The 27,174-nt window shown below is 39.5% G+C and overlaps 1 protein-coding gene across 1 annotated transcript in view; it reads right to left on the reverse strand.

The window, feature by feature from the left end:
* The window catches only part of LOC132301726 (two-component response regulator ORR7-like), a 40,612-nt gene extending 20,970 nt beyond the window's left edge, over positions 1 to 19,642 (reverse strand). Inside the window, exon 1 of the mRNA XM_059798955.1 lies at positions 19,536 to 19,642. Coding sequence (XP_059654938.1) covers positions 19,536 to 19,642 — 107 coding nt within the window. The remainder of the gene's footprint in view (positions 1 to 19,535) is intronic.
* Between the last annotated feature and the right edge of the window lie 7,532 nt (positions 19,643 to 27,174).

Here is a 27,174-nt window from a genome sequence, read left to right on the forward strand (position 1 = left end):
GCATGCAAGTGTTAGCATGTTTAGTTATCTTTTGAAGTTGTAATGTATAACCTATTTTGAAGCATGCTTATTTTCCTTGGGTATGTAATGTGTACTTAAGGACACTATTTTGAAGCTGCTTTATCTTGTATGTAACGAGGCCAAGGGCCAAACACTTCTATGTATTGAAAGCATATAAATTTGTAACATGTTTTTATCTTTTGGCATTATTTTCACTTGGGGGCATTTTTGTCATTTCTTTTTTTCTTTTTAATTTTGGTTTGGACCATGGTTGATCAGAAGACCTAGTTTTAGGGGGGTTTCACTTCACAAACGTTTTCTAAAAAACCTCGTCTAAGCCTTCAAATTTCAACATTTTAAAAATAGGGCAACATTAGCCCTTCGATCGCATTGGATGCGATCGGTCGCAAGTGGATACGACCGATCATGCCTGCACCAAAACCTATGTTTTCATTAATCGCTTTGGAGGGTACGATCGATCGCACTTGCACTATTTTCTGAATCTTTAACTGTTCGCAAATTTGTGACCGATCGTATTGTAGGTGCGATCGACGCACCTGGGCACCATTTTTTGTAAAATTTTGTAAAACTTCGGACTTTCATATCTTCTCCATTCTAACTCCAAATCAAGTGATTTTTTAGTTTAAGTTTATTACATTTTTGTTGTCTATCCAATGGTATGCACGGTAGCATCCATTTTTATTTTAAATGACCATTTTAACCATAATGTTTTGCCTTAACCATTTTAAACTTTCGCTTCTGCATTTGTTTCTTTTCAAGTCTCGTGACTTCTCGGGAAGTCACTTTGGTGTCTTAGGGGTGGTATTCATCTCTAGAGGCCTTTTTCCTTTTCTTGCTTCCATGTTTGGGATCTGTTATCAGGTCAATTTTTGTGTTACTCGCTGCCGCATCAGGTTTTGAGAATTCGGGCCACCATAAGTGGTATCAGAGCGTCCGGGTTCGAAAATTATGGATGATGGATTTTGGGTTTATCACATGCTTCCTATTGATACGCTTTGATGTGTTCACATGTTTACGTGCTTAAGTTTTTAGAAGCATTTTTTATATGACATGTATTCTTATGTGCTAAATTGTTTGGCACTTTTATTATATGACTTAACATAATTGGGGTACGTATGTGTTTAACACATTGATTATGTGATATCATATCATTTAGGTGTCCTTATGTGTATTTTCGTATTTCATTTCATACATTCATTCGACGAGTTGCATGTGGTCACGAATGCTTGGAAGTGATTGATTATCCTTCCTCGTCACTCATCGTGTGTGATACCCCTCGGATCTGAGACACGGGTTGATCAGGCCCAGGCCCAAACCCAAGGGAATATCAAACAATTAAAGTATTTTAAAACGAACACAGATGACAAAACCAATAAAGATAGAATAAAACTGAAAGAAATAATAATAGTAAAATTCTCTATGTGTAACTGAAAATTTAAAACTCCAATCCTCCAAAACTTCAAAGTTACAACTTGGGAATCCACTGATGGACCCCTAACTAAAAATTCAACTAAAACTGAAACTGAAAATAGATAATACTAGAAACATCGGGGGAAGTCCTACGTAATCCGATGAAAGTGAGACTATCCTCGACAAGCACGATCAAGCTCTAAGGCTGGAACTGTCCTGTACCTGAAAAGAAGAATAAAGGAGTGGGTCAGACCCACGAGCAAGTTTTAATCTAACTGCAATCCATACAGTGACCCGATACGCAGATACACCGTAGACACCTCACAATATCTATCTAGTCCATACGTATAAATATATCCACACTAAGGGACATTCGCTAGTCTATAATAGGGGTCTCAACCTGAATAGAAGGCAACATGCAAATACGCACCCAAAGGTGGGCATGAGTACCTAGACCTAACAGGGTACACCTCAACCTATTATAACCAGCTACGCATCCACTGCATATACGCACCCTAACCAACGAGTCTGAGACTTAAGCTCAACTCGTGGTACCATAAACACATATATAAAGTCCGTCCAAATCCAGGGTAAGCAGTTCAACTATTTATTAAACTGACTTACAATAAACTAACTAGTTAGTCACTCAACTTACTCAGTTGATATGGCTTAACTACCATCCGTTAATCCAGGAAGTCATCCAACTTGGTTACAGCTGACCTGACTTAGTCACAATTAGGATTCGATATCTTACAATCCATTCCATTAATCCATTAGGTTAGGTCTTAGCGTTTTGAAGCTAAACCATCCCTAGTATGCCACCGTCCCATACCGGTGCATATAATCCTCCATATCAATGCCAATTACAATATAGAAATCATAATTTAGTAATTTACATTCCAAAACATTATCCAAATAATTGCAGGAAGATATTTGATGTTCTAGCAATTAAAAATCCAAACGATAATTCATATCATTGCAGAAAGTATTTACTATTTCAACAATTAGCCTCCAAAGCATGCATAGGTCAACTTCAATACATCAATGACCCTATAAACTATTTAGAACAATTTATAAACATATTAGATCCCACTGGAATGCTCAAAAATAAGCTTGAGCAATTAAGTCTTTTTCCATCCCTTAATCGTGTACAATGTGCATAAATTTTATACAGTTTGTTCCGTTAATTTAGAGGTAAACTTTAATCAATTAAAAGTTCTATTAATACCCAAAGTTAACTTCTTAATCACTATGGCAAGTCCCAATATTTTTTTTTTTAACAGTTCAAACACACAACAGCTTCAAACAGTGCATTAAACACCTTCCGGAAGCAAACTGAGCGAGAACAGGTTATGAACAAAGGTGGAGCCGGCTCCAATTTTTATTGGAGCCTGCTCTACTTGGGTAGAGCCGGCTCTACACCTCCTAGAGCCGGCTCTACACTAGGGGGGAGCCGGCTCCCTCCTCCATGGAGCCGGCTCTCTCCCTCTTTGAGAGCCGTCTGCCCTTCTGTGACTTCTGCGACCTTCTTCTTCAACGCCGGCCGCTTCCCACCCGTTCTACTTAGTTTTAGACTTTTCCCAAGGGTCCTAACTATGTCCAGTATAATCCCCATGTAGTGTTTACAACAGTTGAAATCAAAAACAAAAACTACAAGTTCCACAGACAAATCATGCTTAGGAAAAACAACTACTGTAATGAACTTTCAAAACCCATCACCGAATTTATTCAAGGCAAAGATAAGGTTAAATTGACATATAAAAACATGCTTAATTCAATTATTGATCCATTAAAACCCTAGAGTATGTCTAGGTGCACAGAACACAGGCCAACGGGAAAGAGGAAGAAAAGAACTTGCCTGAAGTTTTGGACTCAAAACTTGTCGCCGTCTTCCCAACGTCCGGTAACCACTGCAACACTGTCTAGCTTCCTAATACCTCTGCACTTCCCTTCTCCTAGGTCCAACCCTGAAATCCCCGTCGAATCCCACACCAAACAAAAGCTGTTCTCTCAAAACCTCACTCTGTATCTCTCTGTTTTTATGTAACGCGAGTAGAGTCTTTTTTTTTTCCAATCCTTAATACCAAGAAGCATGTATATATATATATAGGCAAAGAAATCCCAAACCCTAATCCTTGTTTAATAGAGACAGACCCCTCCTTGGCCCATAAACCGACCTATGATATATACATTGCCGGCTATAAACCTAAACCCTAATATAACTATATGTGTCCCATACAGTCCCGTGAAAACCAAATTAAACAAAACAAATAAATTTACCACTTAAATAATTAACTATAATTAAATAAACTACATCAAAACAATTAACTCAATTAAATTAAAACAATTAAATCAATTTACTAATTAAAACAATTAAACAATTAAATAATCAATTTACTAATTACAACACTTAAACAATTAAATAATCAAATTAATTCAACTAATCACACATAATCAAATAAAATGCAATTAACTACTAAATTAAAATCCCCGGGATATCCTTTTTAAAATTAGGGGTATTACATTCTTCCCCCCTAACAAAAGGAATTTCGTCCTCGGAATTCGCTCTTACCTTCTTCCAGTATTTCAGGAAACTGCGAGCGAATGACATCATCCCGTTCCCAAGTAGACTCAGCCTCATTGTGATGACTCCACTGCACACGAACTAATGGGATAACCTTATTACGAAGGATTTGATCCCGACGGTCGACAATACGACACGGTGGCTCCAAATAACTTGTATCCGGCTGCAACTCAATCTCCCCAACATCAATATGCTGATACCGATCCTCATCATGCAGTAATTTCCGCAACATGGACACATGGAATACGTTGTGTACGCGGTCCAAATTATCCGGCAGTGCCAACCGATAAGCAACAGCTCCAACTCGATCCGTAATCATGAATGGACCGACAAACTGCGGAGACAACTTCCCTTTCTTCCCAAAGCGCATAACACCCTTCATAGGAGATACTTTAAGAAGAACCTGATCCCCAACCTGAAACTCCAAAGCACGAGTGCGACGATCAGCATAGCTCTTCTGCCTACTTTGGGCAGTACGCATGCGATCTCGAATAAGAGCAATCTTTTCAGAGGTATCCTTGACGAACTCAGGACCTAAGAATCGATTCTCTCCAACCTCCATCCAACAAACAGGTGATCGACACGATCGATCGTATAACGCCTCAAAAGGTGCCATCCCAATAGTCTTCTGGAAACTATTGTTATAAGCAAACTCCACAAGTGGCAAATATTCCTCCCAGTGGCCCTTGAAATCCAGAACACACGACCGAAGCATATCTTCCATAATCTGATTCACCCTCTCAGTCTGTCCGTCAGTCTGAGGATGATAAGCAGTACTAAGGTGTAACTCCGTACCTAAAGCCTGCTGAAAACTCTTCCAAAATCCAGATGCAAAGCTCGAATCCCTGTCTGATATAATAGACAATGGAATGCCATGTAGCTTCACAATCTCTGAAATGTAAAGCCTCGCCAACCGCTCCGAAGTGTAGTCAGTGCAAATAGGCAAAAAATGATCTGACTTGGTCAACCTATCCACAATGACCCATATAGAATTATGCCCTTTGAAAGAATTTGGCAACCCTTCCACAAAATCCATAGATATGCTCTCCCATTTCCACTCCGGAATAGGTAGTGACTGTAGAGCTCCTGGCGGCCTCTGATGATCAATCTTAACCATCTGACAAGTACTACACTGAGAAACAAAAAGAGCAATGTCCCTCTTCATACCTGCCCACCAAAACTGCCGTTTTATATCCTGATACATCTTATCGCCTCCTGGATGAATATAGAACTCAGAGTGGTGAGTCTTAGTCATCACATCCTTCCTCAAATTATCAGTAGAAGGTACCACTAACTGTCCCTTGTACCTTAAACCTCCATCAGCCCCAATATAGTAGAATGGAACCTCTCCGGAAGCTATCTCTGTGACCTTGTCGACACATTGCTGATCAGTGAGTTGTGCTTGTAAAACCTTGCGAATAATGGAAGGTGTAACCACCATGCAAGCCATAAAAGCGTCTGACAACTCATCTACATTCTTCAAAGCATTCCACTCAGTAGTGAATAGAGTAGAAAGACTACCAACAAGTCGGCGACTGAGTGCATCAGCCACCACATTCGCTTTCCCTGGATGGTACTGTATAGAAAAATGATAGTCTTTTACAAACTCCAACCATTTGTGTTGTCTTATATTCAGCTCCCACTGAGTGAACAAGTACTGCAAACTCTTGTGATCACTGAATAATCTGAAGGACTCACCCAACAGATAATGCCTCTAAATACGCAAGGCAAAGACCACTGCTGCCAATTCCAAATCATGTGTTGGATAATTAAGCTCATGAGGCTTAAGTTTCCGAGATCCATAAGAAATCGGTCGTTCCTCCTGCATCAATACACATCCAAGACCCTGCAACGAAGCATCCGTGTAAACAAGATACTCTATCCTGCTCTGCGGAGTAGCCAGAACTGGTGCAGAAGTCAGCTTCCTTTTCAGCTCACCAAAAGCTCGCTGATAGTGTTCATCCCACACTAACTGTACACCCTTCTTGGTCAGATGAGTGAGTGGTCCTGCTATCTTGGAGAACCCCTGGATGAATCGCCTGTAATATCCTGCCAGACCATGGAAACTCTGAATCTCCGTAGGTGATGTAGGTTGTCCCCACTCAACCACCGCTGAAACCTTGGCCGGATCCACTGCTATCCCCTTTTCTGACACCACGTGACCCAGAAATTTCACCTCCCGCTGCCAAAATTCACACTTCTCGAACTTGGCATATAACTGGTGCTCACGAAGCGCCTGCAAGACTATGCGAAGATGTCTAGCATGATCGTCCTCCGACCGAGAATAGATCAAGATGTCATCAATAAAGACAATAACAAATTGATCCAAATATGCCCGGAAGACTCTATTCATTAAGTCCATGAATACTGCAGGTGCATTAGTCGTCCCAAACGGCATAACCCGAAACTCATAAGAACCATATCTCGTGATAAATGCTGTCTTAGGAACATCTTGCTCCCTAACCCTCAGCTGATGATACCCAGAACGCAAATCAATCTTGGAGAAATATGTGGCTCCCCTTAACTGATCAAACAAGTCATCAATCCTAGGCAAATGATACTTGTTACGAATCGTAACCTTGTTCAACTCCCTGTAATCTATACATAAACGAAGCGAACCATCCTTCTTCTTCACAAACAGAACCGGTGCTCCTCAAGGTGATGTACTCCTACGAATAAAACCCTGGCAGAGTAACTGCTGAATCTGATCCCTCAGCTCTCTCATCTCTACCGGTGCCATCCTATAGGGTGCCCTAGCAATAGGCGCAGTGCCTGGAGCTAAGTCTATCACAAAGTCAATCTCACGACTAGGTGGCAACCCTGGAATCTCTTGAAATACATCCGGGAAATCCTGTACAATTGGTATGTTCTCCAATGACACAGTAATCCCCTCATCCTTTTCCTCCTCCACATGGAACAAATAGGTGTTACCGCCTCCTTTAGAACGTGGCATAGTTACTACGTACATATCCTGACCAGGTATGGTAAAAATAATAGATCTATCAAAATAATCAACATGGGCATGGTAGTGAGACAACCAATCCATCCCAAGTATCACATCATAAGTGTGCATGTCCAGGACCAGTAGATTGACTAGAAATCTGAGTTTGCCAATATCTAGTGTCACAGGCCCATCACTCTCATATATAACAGCTGTATCACCCAATGGTGTAGAAATACCCTGAGGTCTAGTGCATACCCTCATCCTCATCCCAGATAAAACAACAAAAGTCCTAGCTACAAATGAGTGTGTAGCATCCGTATCAAATAAAACACGTCCATGTAAACCATGAATAGGAAACTTACCCTCAATAGTCTGAGGTGCCTGAACATCCTGTGGCTTGGGGTTATACACCCTACCATAATGTAACTGCTGTGGTGCCTGTCCCTGAGTTTGCGGCGGTGCCGGTAAAGCCAGATGTGTCTGTCCCTGAATCCGTGGAACCTGTGGAGCTGGTAGAGGCACTGGCGCCCTCTGTCCCTGCTGCACATACTGTCCCTGTCCCTATCCTGCCTTAGGACACTGCCTAGTGGTATGACCATACTCTCCACAAGTGTAACAACTACCCTGGAAAGTACCAAATGGCCTCCTCTGCCGGTTAGCCTGTGGCTGACCCTGTCCTGCCTGTGGTCCTCCATTCTGTTGCCTCTGAATAGGTGCCCCATTCCGGTGAGCATCTGAACCACCCTTGTGCTTCTTCCAAGGCTGTTGTCCTTGGAACTTGCCTTTGTCATTCTGCCGGTGACCATTGCCATTCCCCTTTTCAGCTGACTGATTAGTAGAGTCTTTATCTCCCCGCTTCTCACCACGAGCCTGTCTGATGTCCACAGTCAACTAATACTGTTGTAGAGCGGCGTCTACCACCTGAGCATAGGTAGTATAGGCTGGACTACCTGTAATAGCTCTCTTGATAGACCACATCAGTCCCTTGACAAAACTGTTACGCTTCTTCTCCTCTGTATCTACCTCCTCCGGTGTAAAAAGAGACAAGGGTGTGAATTGCTGCTCATACTCCGCCACTGTCATGTTTCCCTGCTGCAGATTTAGAAACTCGGTCTTCATAGCTGCCCTGACTGCATAGGGAAAATATTTCTCCTCAAAGCGAGCACTGAACTCATTATAAGTCAATGTCATCCTCTCCTCTGGGGTGGTAACTCACTCCCACCACTGTAGTGCATCCCCAACTAACTTAAAAGTAGCAAGCATCTGCTTCTGAACCTCCGTGCACTGAACTAAACGAAGATAACGCTAATGTCCTGCTTCCACTGGTGAGCTGCTCTCGCATCGGTGGAGACTGAGAACACAGGTGGACTCCCCTTGGTGAAAAAGCTCCTAGCCTTTCCCCAAGAATCCGTCTGAACCACTGGTGCTGGTACAGGTGCCTGCTGAACCTGTGGTTGGTTCCGGAGTGCAGCTGTTACCCCAGCCTCTATAGCCCGAGCAACAAGGTCATTGAGGTGTGGAGGAATCTCTGGATCTCTGTCCCAACCCTGAGTCTATTGAACTTCCTCCTGCTCCTCCTGGAACCCTGGCATTTGCTGCTCTTCTTCCAATCGTCGACGTTGTAGACGTTCCTGCTGTCTACGTACCGCTCTCCTCTGTCGACTGTTCATGTTTTGTCCTCTTCCAGTGTTAACCATGCTGTTAATATAGAAAGACAGACATCAGTACGAGTTTAAACGAACCGTAAAAGAATTTAACGAATCCTAAACATGAGCTCTATTAAAAAAAACGCTACGCGGAAGTCTTAATACGAAACATCCTAGAGACACTTGAACCTGGAGTGCTCTGATACCAACTGCGATACCCTTCGGATCCGAGACACGGGTTGATTAGGGCCAGGCCCAAACCCGAGGGAATATCAAACAATTAAAGTATTTTAAAACGAACACAGATGACAAAACCAATAAAGATAGAATAAAACTGAAAGAAATAATAATAGTAAAATTCTCCATGTGTAACTGAAAATTTAAAACTCCAATCCTCCAAAACTTCAAAGTTACAACTTGGGAATCCACTGATGGACCCCTAACTGAAAATTCAACTGAAACTGAAACTGAAAATAGATAATACTAGAAACATCGAGGGAAGTCCTACGTAATCCGATGAAAGTGAGACTGTCCTCGACAAGCACGATCAAGCTCTAAGGCTGGAACCGTCCTGTACCTGAAAAGAATAATAAAGGAGTGGGTCAGACCCACGAGCAAGTTTTAATCTAACTACAATCCATACAGTGACCCGATACGCAGATACACCGTAGACACCTCACAATATCTATCTAGTCCATACGTATAAATATATCCACACTAAGGGACATTCGCTAGTCTATAACAGGGGTCTCAACCTGAATAGAAGGCAATATGTGAATACGCACCCAAAGGTGGGCATGAGGACCCTGACCTAACAGGGTACACCTCAACCTATTATAACCAGCTACGCATCCACTGCATATACGCACCCTAACCAACGAGTCTGAGACTCAAGCTCAACTCGTGGTACCATAAAGACATATATAAAGTCCGTCCAAATCCAGGGTAAGCAGTTCAACTATTTATTAAACTGACTTACAATAAACCAACTAGTTAGTCACTCAACTTACTTAGTTGATATGGCTTAACTACCATCCGTTAATCCCGGAAGTCAACCAACTTGGTTACAGCTGACCTGACTTAGTCACAATTAGGATTCGATATCTTACAATCCATTCCATTAATCCATTAGGTTAGGTCTTAGCGTTTTGAAGCTAAACCATCCCTAGTATGCCACCGTCCCATTCCGGTGCATATAATCCTCCATATCAATGCCAATTACAATATAAAAATCATAATTTAGTAATTTACATTCCAAAACATTATCCAAATAATTGCAGGAAGATATTTGATGTTCTAGCAATTAAAAATCCAAACGATAATTCATATCATTGCAGAAAGTATTTACTATTTCAACAATTAGCCTCCAAAGCATGCATAGGTCAACTTCAATACATTAATGACCCTATAAAGTATTTAGAACAATTTATAAACATATTAGATCCCACTGGAATGCTCAAAAATAAGCTTGAGCAATTAAGTCTTCTTCCATCCCTTAATTGTGTACAATGTGCATAAATTTTATACAGTTTGTTCCGTTAATTTAGAGGTAAACTTATATCAATTAAAATTTCTATTAATACCCAAAGTTAACTTCTTAATCACTATGCCAAGTCCCAATATTTTTTTTTTTAACAGTTCAAACACACAACAGCTTCAAACAGTGCATTAAACACCTTCCGGAAGCAAACTGAGCGAGAACAGGGTATGAACAAAGGTGGAGCCGGCTCCAATTTTTATTGGAGCCTGCTCTACTTGGGTAAAGCCAGCTCTACACCTCCTAGAGCCGGCTCTACACTAGGGGGGAGCCGGCTCCCTCCTCTATGGAGCCGGCTCTCTCCCTCTCTGAGAGCCGTCTGTCCGTCTGTGACTTCTGCGACCTTCTTCTTTAACGCCGGCCGCTTCCCACCCGTTCTATTTAGTTTTAGACTGTTCCTAAGGGTCCTAACTATGTCCAGTATAATCCCCATGCAGTGTTTACAACAGTTGAAATCAAAAACAAAAACTACAAGTTCCACAGACAAATCATGCTTAGGAAAAACAACTACTGTAATGAACTTTCAAAACCCATCACCGAATTTATTCATGGCAAAGATAAGGTTAAATTGATATATAAAAACATGCTTAGTTCAATTATTGATCCATTAAAACCCTAGAGTATGTCTAGGTGCACAGAACACAGGCAAACGGGAAAGAGGAAGAAAAGAACTTGCCTGAAGTTTTGGACTCAAAACTTGTCGCCGTCTTCCCAACGTCCGGTAACAACTGCAACACTGTCTAGCTTCCTAATACCTCTGCCCTTCCCTTCTCCTAGGTCCAACCCTGAAATCCCCGTCGAATCCCACACCAAACAAAAGTTGTTCTCTCAAAACCTCACTCTATATCTCTCTGTTTTTATGTTACGCGAGTAAAGTCTTTTTTTTTTCCAATCCTTAATACCAAGAAGCATGTATATATATATATAGGCATACAAATCCCAATCCCTAATCCTTGTTTAATAGAGACAGACCCCTCCTTGGCCCATAAACCGACCTATGATATATACATTGCCGGCTATAAACTGAAACCCTAATATAACTATATGTGTCCCATACAGTCCCGTGAAAACCAAATTAAACAAAACAAATAAATTTACCACTTAAATAATTAACTATAATTAAATAAACTAAATCAAAACAATTAACTCAATTAAATTAAAACAATTAAATCAATTTACTAATTAAAACAATTAAACAATTAAATAATCAATTTCTAATTACAACACTTAAACAATTAAATAATCAAATTAATTCAACTAATTACACATAATCAAATAAAATGCAATTAACTACTAAATTAAAATCCCCGGGATATCCTTTTTAAAATTAGGGGTATTACATTCTTCCCCCCTAACAAAAGGAATTCCATCCTCGGAATTCGCTCTTACCTTCTTCCAGTATTTCAGGAAACTGCGAGTGAATGACATCCTCTCGTTCCCAAGTAGACTCAGCCTCATTGTGATGACTCCACTGCACACGAACTAATGGGATAACCTTATTACGAAGGATTTGATCCCGACGGTCGACAATACGACATGGTGGCTCCAAATAAGTTACATCCGGCTGCAACTCAATCTCCCCAACATCAATATGCTGATACCGATCCTCATCGCGCAAAAATTTCCGTAACATGGACACATGGAATACGTTGTGTACGTGGTCCAAATTATTCGGCAGTGCCAACCGATAAGCAACAGCTCCAACTCGATCCGTAATCATGAATGGACCGACAAACCGCGGAGACAACTTCCCTTTCTTCCCAAAGCGCATAACACCCTTCATAGGAGATACTTTAAGAAGAACCTGATCCCTAACCTGAAACTCCAAAGCACGAGTACGACGATCAGCATAGCTCTTCTGCCTACTTTGGGCAGTACGCATGCGATCTCGAATAAAAGCAATCTTTTCAGAGGTATCCTTGATGAACTCAGGACCTAAGAATCGATTCTCTCCAACCTCCATCCAACAAATAGGTGATCGACACGGTCGACCGTATAACTTCTCAAAAGGTGCCATCCTAATAGTCTTCTGGAAACTATTGTTAGAAGCAAACTCCACAAGTGGCAAATATTCCTCCCAGTGGCCCTTGAAATCCAGAACACACGACCGAAGCATATCTTGCATAATCTGATTCACCCTCTCAGTCTGTCCGTCAGTCTGAGGATGATAAGTAGTACTAAGGTGTAACTCCGTACCTAAAGCCTTCTAAAAACTCTTCCAAAATCCAGATGCAAAGCTCGAATCCCTGTCCGATATAGTAGACAATGGAATGCCATGTAGCTTCACAATCTCTGAAATGTAAAGCCTCGCCAACCGCTCCGAAGTGTAGTCAGTGCAAATAGGCAAGAAATGAGCTGACTTGGTCAACCTATCCATAAAGACCCATATGGAATTATGCCCCTTGAAAGAATTTGGCAACCCTTCCACAAAATCCATAGATATGCTCTCCCATTTCCACTCCGGAATTGGTAGTGATTGTAGAGCTCCTGGCGGCCTCTGATGATCAATCTTAACCATCTGATAAGTACTACACTGAGAAACAAAAAGAGCAATGTCCCTTTTCATACCTGCCCACCAAAACTGCCGTTTCATATCCTGATACATCTTATCGCCTCCTGGATGAACAGAGAACTCAGAGTAGTGAGTCTCAGTCATCACATCCTTCCTCAAATTATCAATAGAAGGTAACACTAACCATCCCTTGTACCTTAAACCTCCATCAGCCCCAACATAGTAGAATGGAACCTCTCCGGAAGCGATCTCTGTGACCTTGTCGACACATTGCTGATCAGTGAGTTGTGCTTGTAAAACCTTGCGAATGATGGAAGGTGTAACCACCATGCAAGCCATAAAAGCGTCTGACAACTCATCTACATTCTTCAAAGCATTCCACTCAGTGGTGAATAGAGCAGAAAGACTACCAACAGGCCAGCGACTGAGTGCATCCGCCACCACATTCACTTTCCCTGGATGGTACTGTATAGAAAAATGATAGTCTTTTACAAACTCCAACCATCTGCGCTGTCTCATATTCAGCTCCCGCTGAGTGAACAAGTACTGCAAACTCTTGTGATCACTGAATAATCTGAAGGACTCACCCAACAGATAATGCCTCCAAATACGTAAGGCAAAGACCACTGCTGCCAATTCCAAATCATGTGTTGGATAATTAAGCTCATGAGGCTTAAGTTTCCGAGATCCATAAGAAATCGGTCGCTCCTCCTGCATCAATACACATCCAAGACCCTGCAACGAAGTATCCGTGTAAACAAGATACTCTATCCCGCTCTGCGGAGTAGCCAGAACTGGTGCAGAAGTCAGCTTCCTTTTCAGCTCACCAAAAGCTCGCTGACAGTGTTCATCCCACACTAACTGTACACCCTTCTTGGTCAGATGAGTGAGTGGTCCTGCTATCTTGGAGAACCCCTGGATGAATCGCCTGTAATATCCTACCAGACCAAGAAAACTCCGAATCTCCGTAGGTGATGTAGGCTGTCCCCACTCAACCACCGCTGAAACCTTGGCCGGATCCACTGCTATCCCCTTTTCTGACACCACGTGACCCAGAAATTTCACCTCCCGCTGCCAAAATTCACACTTATCGAACTTGGCATATAACTGGTGCTCACGAAGCGTCTGCAAGACTATGCGAAGATGTCTAGCATGATCGTCCTCCGACCGAGAATAGATCAAGATGTCATCAATAAAGACAATAACAAATTGATCCAAATATGCCCGGAAGACTCTATTCATTAAGTCCATGAATACTGCAGGTGCATTAGTCGTCCCAAACGGCATAACACGAAACTCATAAGAACCATATCTCGTGATAAATGCTGTCTTAGGAACATCTTGCTCCCTAACCCTCAGCTGATGATACCCAGAACGCAAATCAATCTTGGAGAAATATGTGGCTCCCCTTAACTGATCAAACAAGTCATCAATCCTAGGCAAATGATACTTGTTACGAATCGTAACCTTGTTCAACTCCCTGTAATCTATACATAAACGAAGCAAACCATCCTTCTTCTTCACAAACAGAACCGGTGCTCCCCAAGGTGATGTACTCCTACGAATAAAACCCTGGCTGAGTAACTGCTGAATCTGATCCCTCAGCTCTCTCATCTCTACCGGTGCCATCCTATAGGGTGCCCTAGCAATAGGCACAGTGCCTGGAGCTAAGTCTATCAGAAAGTCAATCTCGCGACTAGGTGGCAACCCTGGAATCTCCTGAAATACATCCGGGAAATCCTGTACAATTGGTATGTTATCCAATGACAAAGTAATCCCCTAATCCTTTTCCTCCTCCACATGGAACAAATAGGTGCTATCGCCTCCTTTGGAACGTGGCATAGCTACTACGTACATATCCTGACCAGGTATGGTAAAAATAATAGATCTATCAAAATAATCAACTTGGGCATGGTAGTGAGACAACCAATCCATCCCAAGTATCACATCATAAGTGTGCATGTCCAGGACCAGTAGATTAGCTAGAAATCTGAGTCTGCCAATATTTAGTGTCACAGGCCCATCACTCTCATGTATAATAGCTGTATCACCCAATGGTGTAGAAATACCCTGAGGTCTAGTGCATATCCTCGTCCTCATCCCAGATAAAGCAACAAAAGTCCTAGCTACAAATGAGTGTGTAGCACCCGTATCAAATAAAACACGTCCATGTAAACCATGAATAGGAAACTTACCCTCAATAGTCTGAGGTGCCTGAACATCCCGTGGCGTGGGGTTATACACCTTACCATAATGCAACTGCTGTGGTGCCTGTCCCTGAGTTTGCGGCGGTGCCGGTAACGCCAGATGTGTCTGTCCCTGAATCCGTGGAACCTGTGGAGCTGGTAGAGGCACTAGCGCCCTCTGTCCCTGCTGCACATACTGTCCCTGTCCCTGTCCTGCCTTAGGACACTGCCTAGTGGTATGACCATACTCTCCACAAGTGTAACAACTACCCTGGAAAGTACCAAATGGCCTCCTCTGCCGGTTTGCCTGTGGCTGACCCTGTCCTGCCTGTGGTCCTCTATTCTGTTGCCTCTGAATAGGTGCCCCATTCCGGTGAGCATCTGAACCACCCTTGTGCTTCTTCCAAGGCTGTTGTCCTTGGAACTTGCCTTTGTCATTCTGCCGGTGACCATTGCCATTCCCCTTTCAGCTGACTGATTAGTAGAGTCTTTATCTCCCCGCTTCTCACCACGAGCCTGTCTGATGTCCACAGTCAACTGATACTGTTGTAGAGCGGCGTCTACCACCTGAGCATAGGTAGTATAGGCTGGACTACCTGTAATAGCTCTCTTGATAGACCACATCAGTCCCTTGACGAAACTGTTACGCTTCTTCTCCTCTGTATCCACCTCCTCCGGTGCAAAGAGAGACAAGCGTGTGAATTGCTGCTCATACTCCGCCACAGTCATGTTTCCCTGCTGCAGATTTAGAAACTCGGTCTTCATAGCTGCCCTGACTGCATAGGGAAAATATTTCTCCTCAAAGCGAGCACTGAACTCATCATAAGTCAATGTCATCCTCTCCTCTGGGGTGGTAACTCACTCCCACCACTGTAGTGCATCCCCAACTAACTTGAAAGTAGCGAGCATCTGCTTCTGAACCTCCGTGCACTGAACTAAACGAAGATGACGCTCAATGTCCTGCTTCCACTGGTGAGCTGCTCTCGCATCGGTGGAGCCTGAGAACACAGGTGGACTCCCTTTGGTGAAAGAGCTCCTAGCCTTTCCCCAAGAATCCGTCTGAACCACTGGTGCTGGTACAGGTGCCTGCTGAACCTGTGGTTGGTTCCGGAGTGCAGCTGTTACCCCAGCCTCTATAGCCCGAGCAACAAGGTCATTGAGGTGTGGAGGAATCTCTGGATCTCTGTCCCGACCCTGAGTCTGTTGAACTTCCTCCTGCTCCTCCTGAAACCCTGGCAATTGCTGCGCTTCTTCCATTTGTCGACGTTGTAGACGTTCCTGCTGTCTACGTGCCACTCTCCTCTATCGACTGTTCATGTTCTGTCCTCTTCCAGTGTTAACCATGCTGTTAACATAGAAAGACAGACATCAGTATGAGTTTAAATGAACCGTAAAAGAATTCAGCGAATCCTAAACATGAGCTCTATAAAAAAAAAAACGCTACGCGGAAGTCTTAATACGAAACGTCCTAGAGACACTTGAACCTGGAGTGCTCTGATACCAACTGTGATACCCCTTGGATCAGAGACACGGGTTGATCAGGCCCAGGCCCAAACCCGAGGGAATATCAAACAATTAAAGTATTTTAAAACGAACACAGATGACAAAACTAATAAAGATAGAATAAAACTGAAAGAAATAATAATAGTAAAATTCTCCATGTGTAACTGAAAATTTAAAACTCCAATCCTCCAAAACTTCAAAGTTACAACTTGGGAATCCACTGATGGACCCCTAACTAATAATTCAACTGAAACTGAGATTGAAAATAGATAATACTAGAAACATCTGGGGAAGTCCTAGGTAATCCGATGAAAGTGAGACTGTCCTCGACAAGCACGATCAAGCTCTAAGGCTGGAACCGTCCTGTACCTGAAAAGAATAATAAAGGAGTGGGTCAGACCCACGACCAAGTTCTAATCTAACTGCAATCCATACAGTGACCCGATACGCAGATACACCGTAGACACCTCACAATATCTATCTAGTCCATACGTATAAATATATCCATACTAAGGGACATTCGCTAGTCTATAATAGGGGTCTCAACCTGAATAGAAGGCAACATGCGAATACGCACCCAAAGGTGGGCATGAGTACCTAGACCTAACAGGGTACACCTCAATCTATTATAACCAGCTACGCATCCACAGCATATACGTAACCTAACCAACGAGTCTGAGACTCAAGCTCAACTCGTGGTACCATAAACACATATATAAAGTCCGTCCAAATCCAGGGTAAGCAGTTCAACTATTTATTAAACTGACTTACAATAAACCAACTAGTTAGTCACTCAACTTACTTAGTTGATATGGCTTAACTACCATCCGTTAATCCAGGAAGTCATCCAACTTGGTTACAGCTGACCTGACTTAGTCACAATTAGGATTCGATATCTTACAATCCATTCCATTAATCCATTAGGTTAGGTCTTAGCGTTTTGAAGCTAAACCATCCCTAGTATGCCACCGTCCCATACCGGTGCATATAATCCACCATATCAATGCCAATTACAATATAGAAATCATAATTTAGTAATTTACATTCCAAAACATTATCCAAATAATTGTAGGAAGATATTTGATGTTCTAGCAATTAAAAATCCAAACGATAATTCATATCATTGCAGAAGTATTTACTATTTCGACAATTAGCCTCCAAAGCATGCATAGGTCAACTTCAATACATCAATGACCCTATAAAGTATTTAGAACAATTTATAAACATATTAGATCCCACTAGAATGCTCAAAAATAAGCTTTAGCAATTAAGTCTTCTTCCATCCCTTAATCGTGTACAATGTGCATAAATTTTATACAGTTTGTTCCGTTAATTTAGAGGTAAACTTTAATCAATTAAAAGTTCTATTAATACCCAAAGTTAACTTCTTAATCACTATGGCAAGTCCCAATATTTTTTTTTTTAACGGTTCAAACACACAACAGCTTCAAACAGTGCATTAAACACCTTCCGGAAGCAAACTGAGCGAGACCAGGTTATGAACAAAGGTGGAGCCGGCTCCAATTTTTATTGTAGCCTGCTCTACTTGGGTAGAGCCGGCTCTACACCTCCTAGAGCCGGCTCTACACTAGGGGGGAGCCGGCTCCCTCCTCCATGGAGCCAGCTCTCTCCCTCTCTGAGAGCCGTCTGTCCGTCTGTGACTTCTGCGACCTTCTTCTTCAATGCCGGCCGCTTCCCACCCGTTCTATTTAGTTTTAGACTGTTCCCAAGGGTCCTTACTATGTCCAGTATAAACCCTATGCAGTGTTTACAACAGTTGAAATCAAAAACAAAAACTACAAGTTCCATAGACAAATCATGCTTAGGAAAAACAACTACTGTAATGAACTTTCAAAACCCATCACCGAATTTATTCATGGCAAAGATAAGGTTAAATTGATATATAAAAACATGCTTAATTCAATTATTGATCCATTAAAACCCTAGAGTATGTCTAGGTGCACAGAACACAGGCCAACGGGAAAGAGGAAGAAAAGAACTTGCCTGAAGTTTTGGACTCAAAACTTGTCGCCGTCTTCCCAACGTCTGGTTACCACTGCAACACTGTCTAGCTTCCTAATACCTCTACCCTTCCCTTCTCCTAGGTCCAACCCTGAAATCCCCGTCGAATCCCACACCAAACAAAAGCTGTTCTCTCAAAACCTCACTCTGTATCTCTCTGTTTTTATGTTACGCGAGTAGTCTTTTTTTTTTTTTCCAATCCTTAATACCAAGAAGCATTTATATATATATATAGGCATACAAATCCCAAACCCTAATCCTTGTTTAATAGAGACAGAGCCCTTCTTTGCCCATAAACCGACCTATGATATATACATTGCCGGCTATAAAATGAAACCCTAATATAACTATATGTGTCCCATACAGTCCCGTGAAAACCAAATTAAACAAAACAAATAAATTTACCACTTAAATAATTAACTATAATTAAATAAACTAAATCAAAACAATTAACTCAATTAAATTAAAATAATTAAATCAATTTACTAATTAAAACAATTAAACAATTAAATAATCAATTTACTAATTACAACACTTAAACAATTAAATAATCAAATTAATTCAACTAATCACACATAATCAAATAAAATGCAATTAACTACTAAATTAAAATCCCCGGGATATCCTTTTTAAAATTAGGGGTATTACATTGTGTCTTCGACTTAGACAGTTAATATAGGATGTTTGAGGGGTAATGTACTTCTCATTTCGAGTTTTATGCATTGTTAGGTGCGCATATTTTCTTTGGAGCATACTAATTGTTATGTTTATGTGTATGCTATGTGATAAGTATGAGTATGTTTAGCTTGATATAATACATTTTGATGAAGCATTTAGGACCTTAAGTTGCTATTTGCACAAGCATGTTAGTTGATGGTTTTGCCACTACATGTTATATGCCTTATGCCTTATGGTATATGTAAATTGTTGAGTATGATTCAGTGTTACATATTTGTAATAGCGTTGTGTTATATTGAGAGCATACCTGTTATACTTGTGTTGTTGTCTTGGTGGGAATCATCATTTCTTTTAAAAAAAAATTTATTTCACAACTAAACCTAACCATGAAATGGCCATTTTATTTCCAAAAATTATTTTGTCTTAAAAAAATCAAGTTCCCAAAAAATCCTCATTATCTACGTCCAAAATCCATCATTGTCAGGCCACTACCTTCCATCTCCACCACTGTCACCGCCTTCCACTACCACCACATCATCATTGTTGTCACCACCACCACCACCTCCACTACCACCACTATCGACTTCCACCACTGCCATCGCTAGTGCCCTCCACCAACACCACCTCCACTACTGATGCGCACAAATGTGTATCACTTAAAAATACCACTTATAACAATAACACATTCATCATTGCAGATTAATGCTAGAGTAGGGGATTGTCGAACCACAAGGATTGCTAGTTTATGACAAACAGAATTATACAATTACTTCCTCTATTTGATAAAAGAAATGATAAATCGATTGGTTTGTCACTTAACCTACGAATTTAACTTTCAGAAAACAGTAAATAATGTGAATATGATGGATTGAACTTATAAAGAGAAGGCTAGGGAATTGACTTCACCTCAACCTCATAAACTTGTTAAACTTGCACTAAACTTGGGGATTGATAATTATATATATCAAATGACGTGTAGGAGCATAAAACTATCACAACATCGTCAAGAGGATCATACATTCAAGACTAAGCATAACCCATCTTTGGTTAGCATGGTTTATTCACCAAAACTAGATTGTGGTATGAACCATCTTCCCTAGGCATGGCCTATCAAGGTCCTTCAATAGTATGTTGCAGTACATGAAATCAATTAAATATCATAGATTATCTTTAGTTAGTATGGACCATCTACCTAACTACATTAATCTAAGAGTGTAGTATGGTACATCTTTCTTAGGTATAACCTATATAAATGCTCAACTTCATGCCAATATAACCATTCCATAAATTCTTTCCCATTGTCACTATAGGAAATCAAGTGTAATACTTGTATCAATATGATTTCTAAGACAAGATAATAAATCAACACAAATATATATTCATATGATAAACACATGCATCAATTTAATGTAAAGAACATCAAGTCAATGAAAATACGTCTAATTTATGAAACTAAATATATACAATAAAAATCTCCAAATTGAAATACAAATCAAACCATGTTTACTTAGTCGAGGTTACATCAACTCCCTAGAAAAGGGATTTAGCCTCTCATGAATATGGCTATAACCTCTGGATTAAAGAAGAGAATAGAATCCCCTCTCTCACCATTGTTGCAAGCTTCCTCAAAGAACCCTCAAAATCCCCCTCTATTGTAATACACCTAGTTTTAAAAAGGATAAAATTGGAATTTTAGGTTTTTTTTATTTCATTTTTATGTGACTAGTTGTTTAAGTGTGTAATTGTTTGATTTTGTTATTTGATTTAATTGTGGTTTAATTGTTTAATTATGGAGGTATACTTGCATTAATTGTTTCTGGTGTTTTTGAATTGTTTTATTTTTTTTTTTAAATGTGTTTGGTATTTTTTTTCATTAGTTGAAGTAATTTAGTAATTTTAATTTTAATATAATAAGTTAATTAATTTTTGTTGGATTACGTCAATAATTATTTAGGTTTTCTATTAAGAGGTCCAGTAGTTGGAAGCAGACAAGGGTTACAACGTGGGTTTTATCCTATGGCCGATTAGGGTTTAATCTAGGTTTTCTGTATTAGATTATCATTAGAATTAGGTTTTATCTATGCCTATATATATACGGTTATAATCTGAAGGAAGGGTTGGAGAACCCTATTCAAGTATCAAAACACAGAGAGATACAGAGTGAGGTTTTGAGAGAACAGAGCAAGTTTGTGAGCTTTTCGACTGAAGCTTCAAGGTCAGACCTAGGAGAAGGGAAGAATAGAAGTAATAGGAGGCTAAGCAGTATTTCAGTGTGGCCAGAACAGAGGAAAGGAGACCAACAATTACAGAGGCAAGTTCTGATCTTCCTCCTTCCCTCTGGCTTGTGTTCTGTGCACCTAGGTAGCCTCTAGGATTTAACAAATCATTAACTGGAACTTCATATTATTGTATGCTATATTAATGGTATGTTTGTGTGGAAATTAAAACTGATACAATTTTTGCATGACTGTTTCCAGTTCCGTTCTTTAAAGCATGATAGTTCTATTGTATTTGGTGTACTGTACTTGTTTTTGTTTACTGTAAACAAACTATGGGGATTTTAATGGGATGTTATAGGACTCCTAAGTTCAAGGGTAATGAAGGACAGAGGGGATGGATTAGAACTGATCCTACCAATTAGTTTCAGTATTGTAATTTAATCATCTTAGTTTAATGGCTTTGTTTAAATCTCTGCAATTGATTTCAAATATTGTAACAAACTAATGGGATGCTACTGGATGTTAATTAAACTCCCAAGATCAGATTTAAATACCAATTGAGTGTTAGGAATAGACCAGAGATGAAGAGAACGGATTGAAATAGAGCAGGAACGGATTAAAGCTTGCAGAAGGGGAAAGAGACGGCTTCACGGAGGAGAGAGACGTCTCCCACCAACCATAGAGCCGGCTCCACGCATAAAAAAGGCTCTAAGAGCCTGCTCCTTAGAAACTTTGAGCAGGTTCTTTTCTGAAATTCATTTTTGATTTATTTTTAAGGCGTAAAAACTTTACTGTTGGAGCACTTGGGTTCATGAACAGTTTTAAAACATTAATGGGGGTTTTCAATAATTATTCTAAGATGTAATTAAGGTCTTGAATGGCATAAAATACCCTCTTTATATTAATGGAATTAATAGTGTGCTATTCAACCCCTACACGTCGGTTAACGGCTGGAAGGAAATTAATTGTCTAGTTTTAATGTGACAATTTAAGGTGTTATATAATGATTCTAAATTAAGTTTAAAAGCACAGTTAAGTCTTTTAAATTAATAGATTGGACTTAGGGCATAGTGCATGGCTCTGGCTAAATGATAAAACAGAATATAAGTATACAACTTAGTACCCTGTTGTCGGATGGAAGGAATTAAATTGCTTAAATTAATTTAGTAATTTATTGGACTATAATATGATTATAGAATTTATTCTAAATGCATGATAGAGTCATTGGTATATTAGAGGTGATCTATGCATTCTCTGGATGTTAGTTGCTGAATTATTAATTGCTTCTTGCAACTATATGGTTTAACGCTTGGATTTAAATTGCTGAAACATTTAAAAATCTTCTGCAATTAATTGGATATTGGTTTTGGATTTTAAATTGCTGTACTATCATTCATAGTCTGTAATTTATATGGTTTTGGTTTTAAGTTGTTGAAATACTAAATACTATTCTGCAATGATGTGGATGGTTGGTTTTGGACTATAAATTACGCGCTTATTATTTATGCCCTGTAATTTACCTGGATATGGAGGATTATATGCACCGGTATGGGACGGTGGCATACTAGGTATGGTTTAGCTTAAAATGCTAATTCCTGCCTTATGGATTTTTAATTGGTGAATAGTTTTACATGTTCTATCAGTTATATGGATTTTGTGGATTGTATGCACCGGTATCGGACGGTGGCATACTGGGGACAGACTGATTCAGAATACTCAGTCCTACCTATTTTGGGAAGAAGGGCACGAATTATAAAAACATAATTCTCCTTATATTTAAGTCTGTGCAGTTGAATAAACTGAACGACTTATTGGATTCCTTATATAAGTTTGTGCAGCTGAATAAACTGAACGATTTATTGGAGTTCCTATGGATGGATTTGAATGGACTTTAAATATATGGTTATGGTACCACGAGATGAGCTTGAGTCTCAGACTCGTTGGTTAGGACGCGTATATGTAGTGGATGCGTAGCTAGCTATAGTAGGTTGAGGTGTACCCTGTTAGGTCTAGGTACTCATGCCCACCTTTGGGTGCGTTTTCGTATGTTACCTTCTATTCAGGTTGAGACCCCTATTGTAGTTCAGTGAATGTCCCATAGTGTGGATATATATATATGTATGAACTAGATAGATATTGTGGGTTATCTACGGTGTATCTGCGTATCGGGTCACTGTATGGATTGCAGTTAGATTAGAACTTGCTCGTAGGCCTGACCCACTCTTCTATTATTCTTTACAGGTGTTCGTTAGTTCCAGGCTGCAGAGCTTGATCGTGCTGAGCAGATACAGTTGTTCACTCCACCGATGACATAGGAGTATATTTTGTGTGTAGACTTAGGTTTTGTTTCCCGTCTTTTGAGTTCAATTGGTTATTTTAGGGGTCCACTAGATGGATTCCCGAGTTGTATTAGAGAATGATATGTGTTCGTGGTGAATCAGTTGTATATGAAATATCTTATTTACCAATGGAGTTATTTTTCTGAGGTTTTCAAATATTGGATTACTCTTTTAGTTTTCATTTCAGCAAATTTTATTTATCTCTTTTGATATAATTATTCTGTGTTCAATTATTGCTAATTGTTTTGATATCCTCGGGTAATCGGAAGTGGGCCTGGCCAACCCGCATCCGGAAATCTGGGGGTATCACATCTATCTCCCTATCTTTTCTCAAAAACAAAAACAAGACTCTATCTCCTTCAGCCTTTCCCCCTCTTTATCCTCCCGTGAGTTCAAAAATACAAAAATCTCGTTTAAAATTTAAATCGCCCACTTTAGATAGACAAAATCGAATTAAAATAACATGGGGGCCCATGGTCTCGCGTCCGGACGCGAGGACCAGCATCCGGATGCCTGGCCCTAATGATATGGCGTCCGGACGCCATAGTCTACATCTGGATGCGAGCTTATGGAAGGTGGCATCCGGATGCCAGTTCTGGTGTCCGGATGCTAGGTAAGCTACTCTAGCACATATTCCTTTCTTTAGCTCAGGTTGCATCCTTTGCCTTTTCAGGTTACTCCTTTTGATGATTACTTGAAATTTAAGCTCGAAATGACGTGTACTTCAAAACCCATTAAAACCTTATTTTTATTCCTTTTTCGCAATTAGACCTGCAAAAACATAAAAATGGACTAAATCTCTATACATAAATCAAATAATGGGCTTAACTAATACAATTAAGGGCGCTTAAATATTGATGCGACTGAATATGTGCACAAAATAATGCACATTGTTTTAGGTTTAGAAATAATGTCAAGTGGGCATCATATTTTATAATTTATAAAACCACTAAACACTTATACGATGGAGTATAAAGCAAGTAGGGATCGTCCCAAGAGATCTAAACAATTAGTGGTTTTCGGAATTGAATTCTACTTTAGTGCTTATGTGATTGCTAAAAAGGGTTTTGTTAGTGATTAAAACTAATTTTAAACTAAATGATTTCAATAAAGAAATAGAGTTTAATAGATTAGAAAGAGACTTAGGGTGTAAGATTCACCACTAAATACATTCCCTAACTCACTAATTTTCAACTAATTAGGGAAATAATATTATGTAATCTATATGTGACTAACAATTGCAATGAAAAGTGTAAATCATCAATATTAAGCATGAATCAACTACCTAATGACTATTAAACTAAGTGTAGTGCAATTCACCAATTCTAAGCATGATTCATTAATTCAAATTACAAATTTAATACATATTAATCTAGAGGATATGTAATTGTAACAATAAGTATGGATTTAAAACAATTGTATGGATTGTCTACTTACCTAATAATTAAATTACAATTTACTAATTTACCTTAAATTAAACTAATCAAATATGAAATTAACCTATTTAAATTAGACATTTACCTAATTGTGTAGTACAACTCATCTAATATAAGCAATTTTCATCAAATTAGAACACAATTACATCAAATTAATACAATGCATAGTCATCACATGATTCAATTCACAAAGAAATCAAGTGTAAAGATCAATTATCATTCAAAAACATATAAGAAAATATGAGATTGACAAAGATAATCAATTGAAATAATTATTATTATATATATCAAGGCTATAGCAAAAATTACAAAAATAAAATCCCCAAAATTGAGAAAAGTTAGGTTACATGCTAAGGGTTTATCCAACCCAAAGTTGAAGAATTAGCCGCTCATGGTTGATGGATGCAAGATGTCAACAAGCCCTATCCTTTGATTCATCTGGCTCCTTTTCTTCTTCTCTGAACTTTTCTCAACAACCCTAGCTTTTTCTCTTTTTCGTGTTTTCCAGAGAGAATATCGATATATCAATTCAGAAAAATAAAAACTTAATAATACCAAATAATAAAACTCTCCCAAAACTAATGGTTATTAGTTTCCTTAAATAAGCCTTATTGGAGACCAATAAGTTACAAAATAAGCCCAAAACTAGAAAATCTCGTAGTCAAGTAAACATCAATCCCACAATGCTGCCAGGTGTTGGGGGATCGATCCCCTAGGGATTTTTAGTTCTGTGAATGGTGGGGGATTGATCCCCCAGCCTTGGAAATTTCCTTCTAGCCTCATCTAACTCTATTTTGGCCCCGGTAAATTGGTTTGCTTCTTGATCTTTGGGAACATAATTAAAGGCCCAAAAAATATAGAATTGACTGCTTTTGAAGGATGAGCACACTATACGAATAATGGCTGCGACCTCTTCTTGCCATTTTTCAAATTTTTCCAACTGTCTTTGTTTGACTCCAAAAAGGCTTTAATGAACCGAAATTAATATGTTTGAACCTTATTGACCTGAAATTGACAAAAACATAAATTAAAACTAAAACATGAAAGTAAGATAGATACAAGGACTAAAATATCCTAGTTTAGGTGCTGAAATGTGCAACATTTAAGCACTTATCACGCCCCTAAACTTAGATATTGCTAGTCCCTAGCAATGAACTATAGTATGAAAATGAAACAAACATATATACAACTATGAACTAATAAAGCAAATAAAGATAACACCACTTTCGTAGGGATCACGGTTGAACCCCTAGGTTACCCTTAGTGGACGAGTGAAGTCTCATGAGGGTTTCCAGAATGGTACCCACAAACATCAACAATTCTTTCTTACTTGAGAAGCAACGACACATATCAAACAAGTGTTGAAAGTAGATTTCTTCAAGTATGCAAATTTCTTCCATTTCTAAGCTATTCTCAACATTTCAATATCATGTAAGCAAAAATAGTCCTCCACATATCAAGCAAGTTAATCATGCAAATTGAATCAATTCTATCACCCTTTTTTAGTGAACCTGCATCAAAATATGTTACTATCTTAGCAAATCAATGAAATGACCATAGCCTTACCCTCAAACTGGCACACAAATATAATACCAATCATCAAGACATTGAATGAACCTTGTTATTCAATTTATTTGTAACATGTTTTTTTTTTTTTTTTTAATGGGATCTAGGATAAGAGTATAATACAATATAGTGATCTCTTAAGCTTTCTAGAAGATCCATTAACAAGCGTTGGGTCAATGACTCCTAAACCAGAAGGCTTTATGGCATTAGGTGTAAAGACACCCCTAAGGACTTACAAACTCAAATCAACTAGGTTACAAATCAAAACAACTCTCATCCTATCATTTCCCGCTTTCCCACATTGGTGAGAAGCACTCATTTTTTTTTTTTTTTTTTCTTTTGCTTCTTTCTCTTTTTGTTTTTTCTTTTCTTTCTCTTTCCTTTTTCTTTTTGTGAGGGTCTTTCACTTTTCATGCGAGAGTTCGGTGCTTAATGAGGCATGAATCCCGATTACTTCGTAAAAGGGGTTGTTATTAAACATGTAAGGTCATTTTATCAAGAATGAAAGCTTTCAAAGTGAAGTAGCTCAATTGGTATACAACCAAACATTAATCAACTAAGCATGTATCCC

Source organism: Cornus florida, unplaced genomic scaffold, assembly GCF_030987335.1.
Source record: "Cornus florida cultivar Cherokee Brave unplaced genomic scaffold, ASM3098733v1 CherokeeBrave_3.0.0_Hap2_Chr03, whole genome shotgun sequence".
Lineage (NCBI taxonomy): Eukaryota > Viridiplantae > Streptophyta > Magnoliopsida > Cornales > Cornaceae > Cornus > Cornus florida.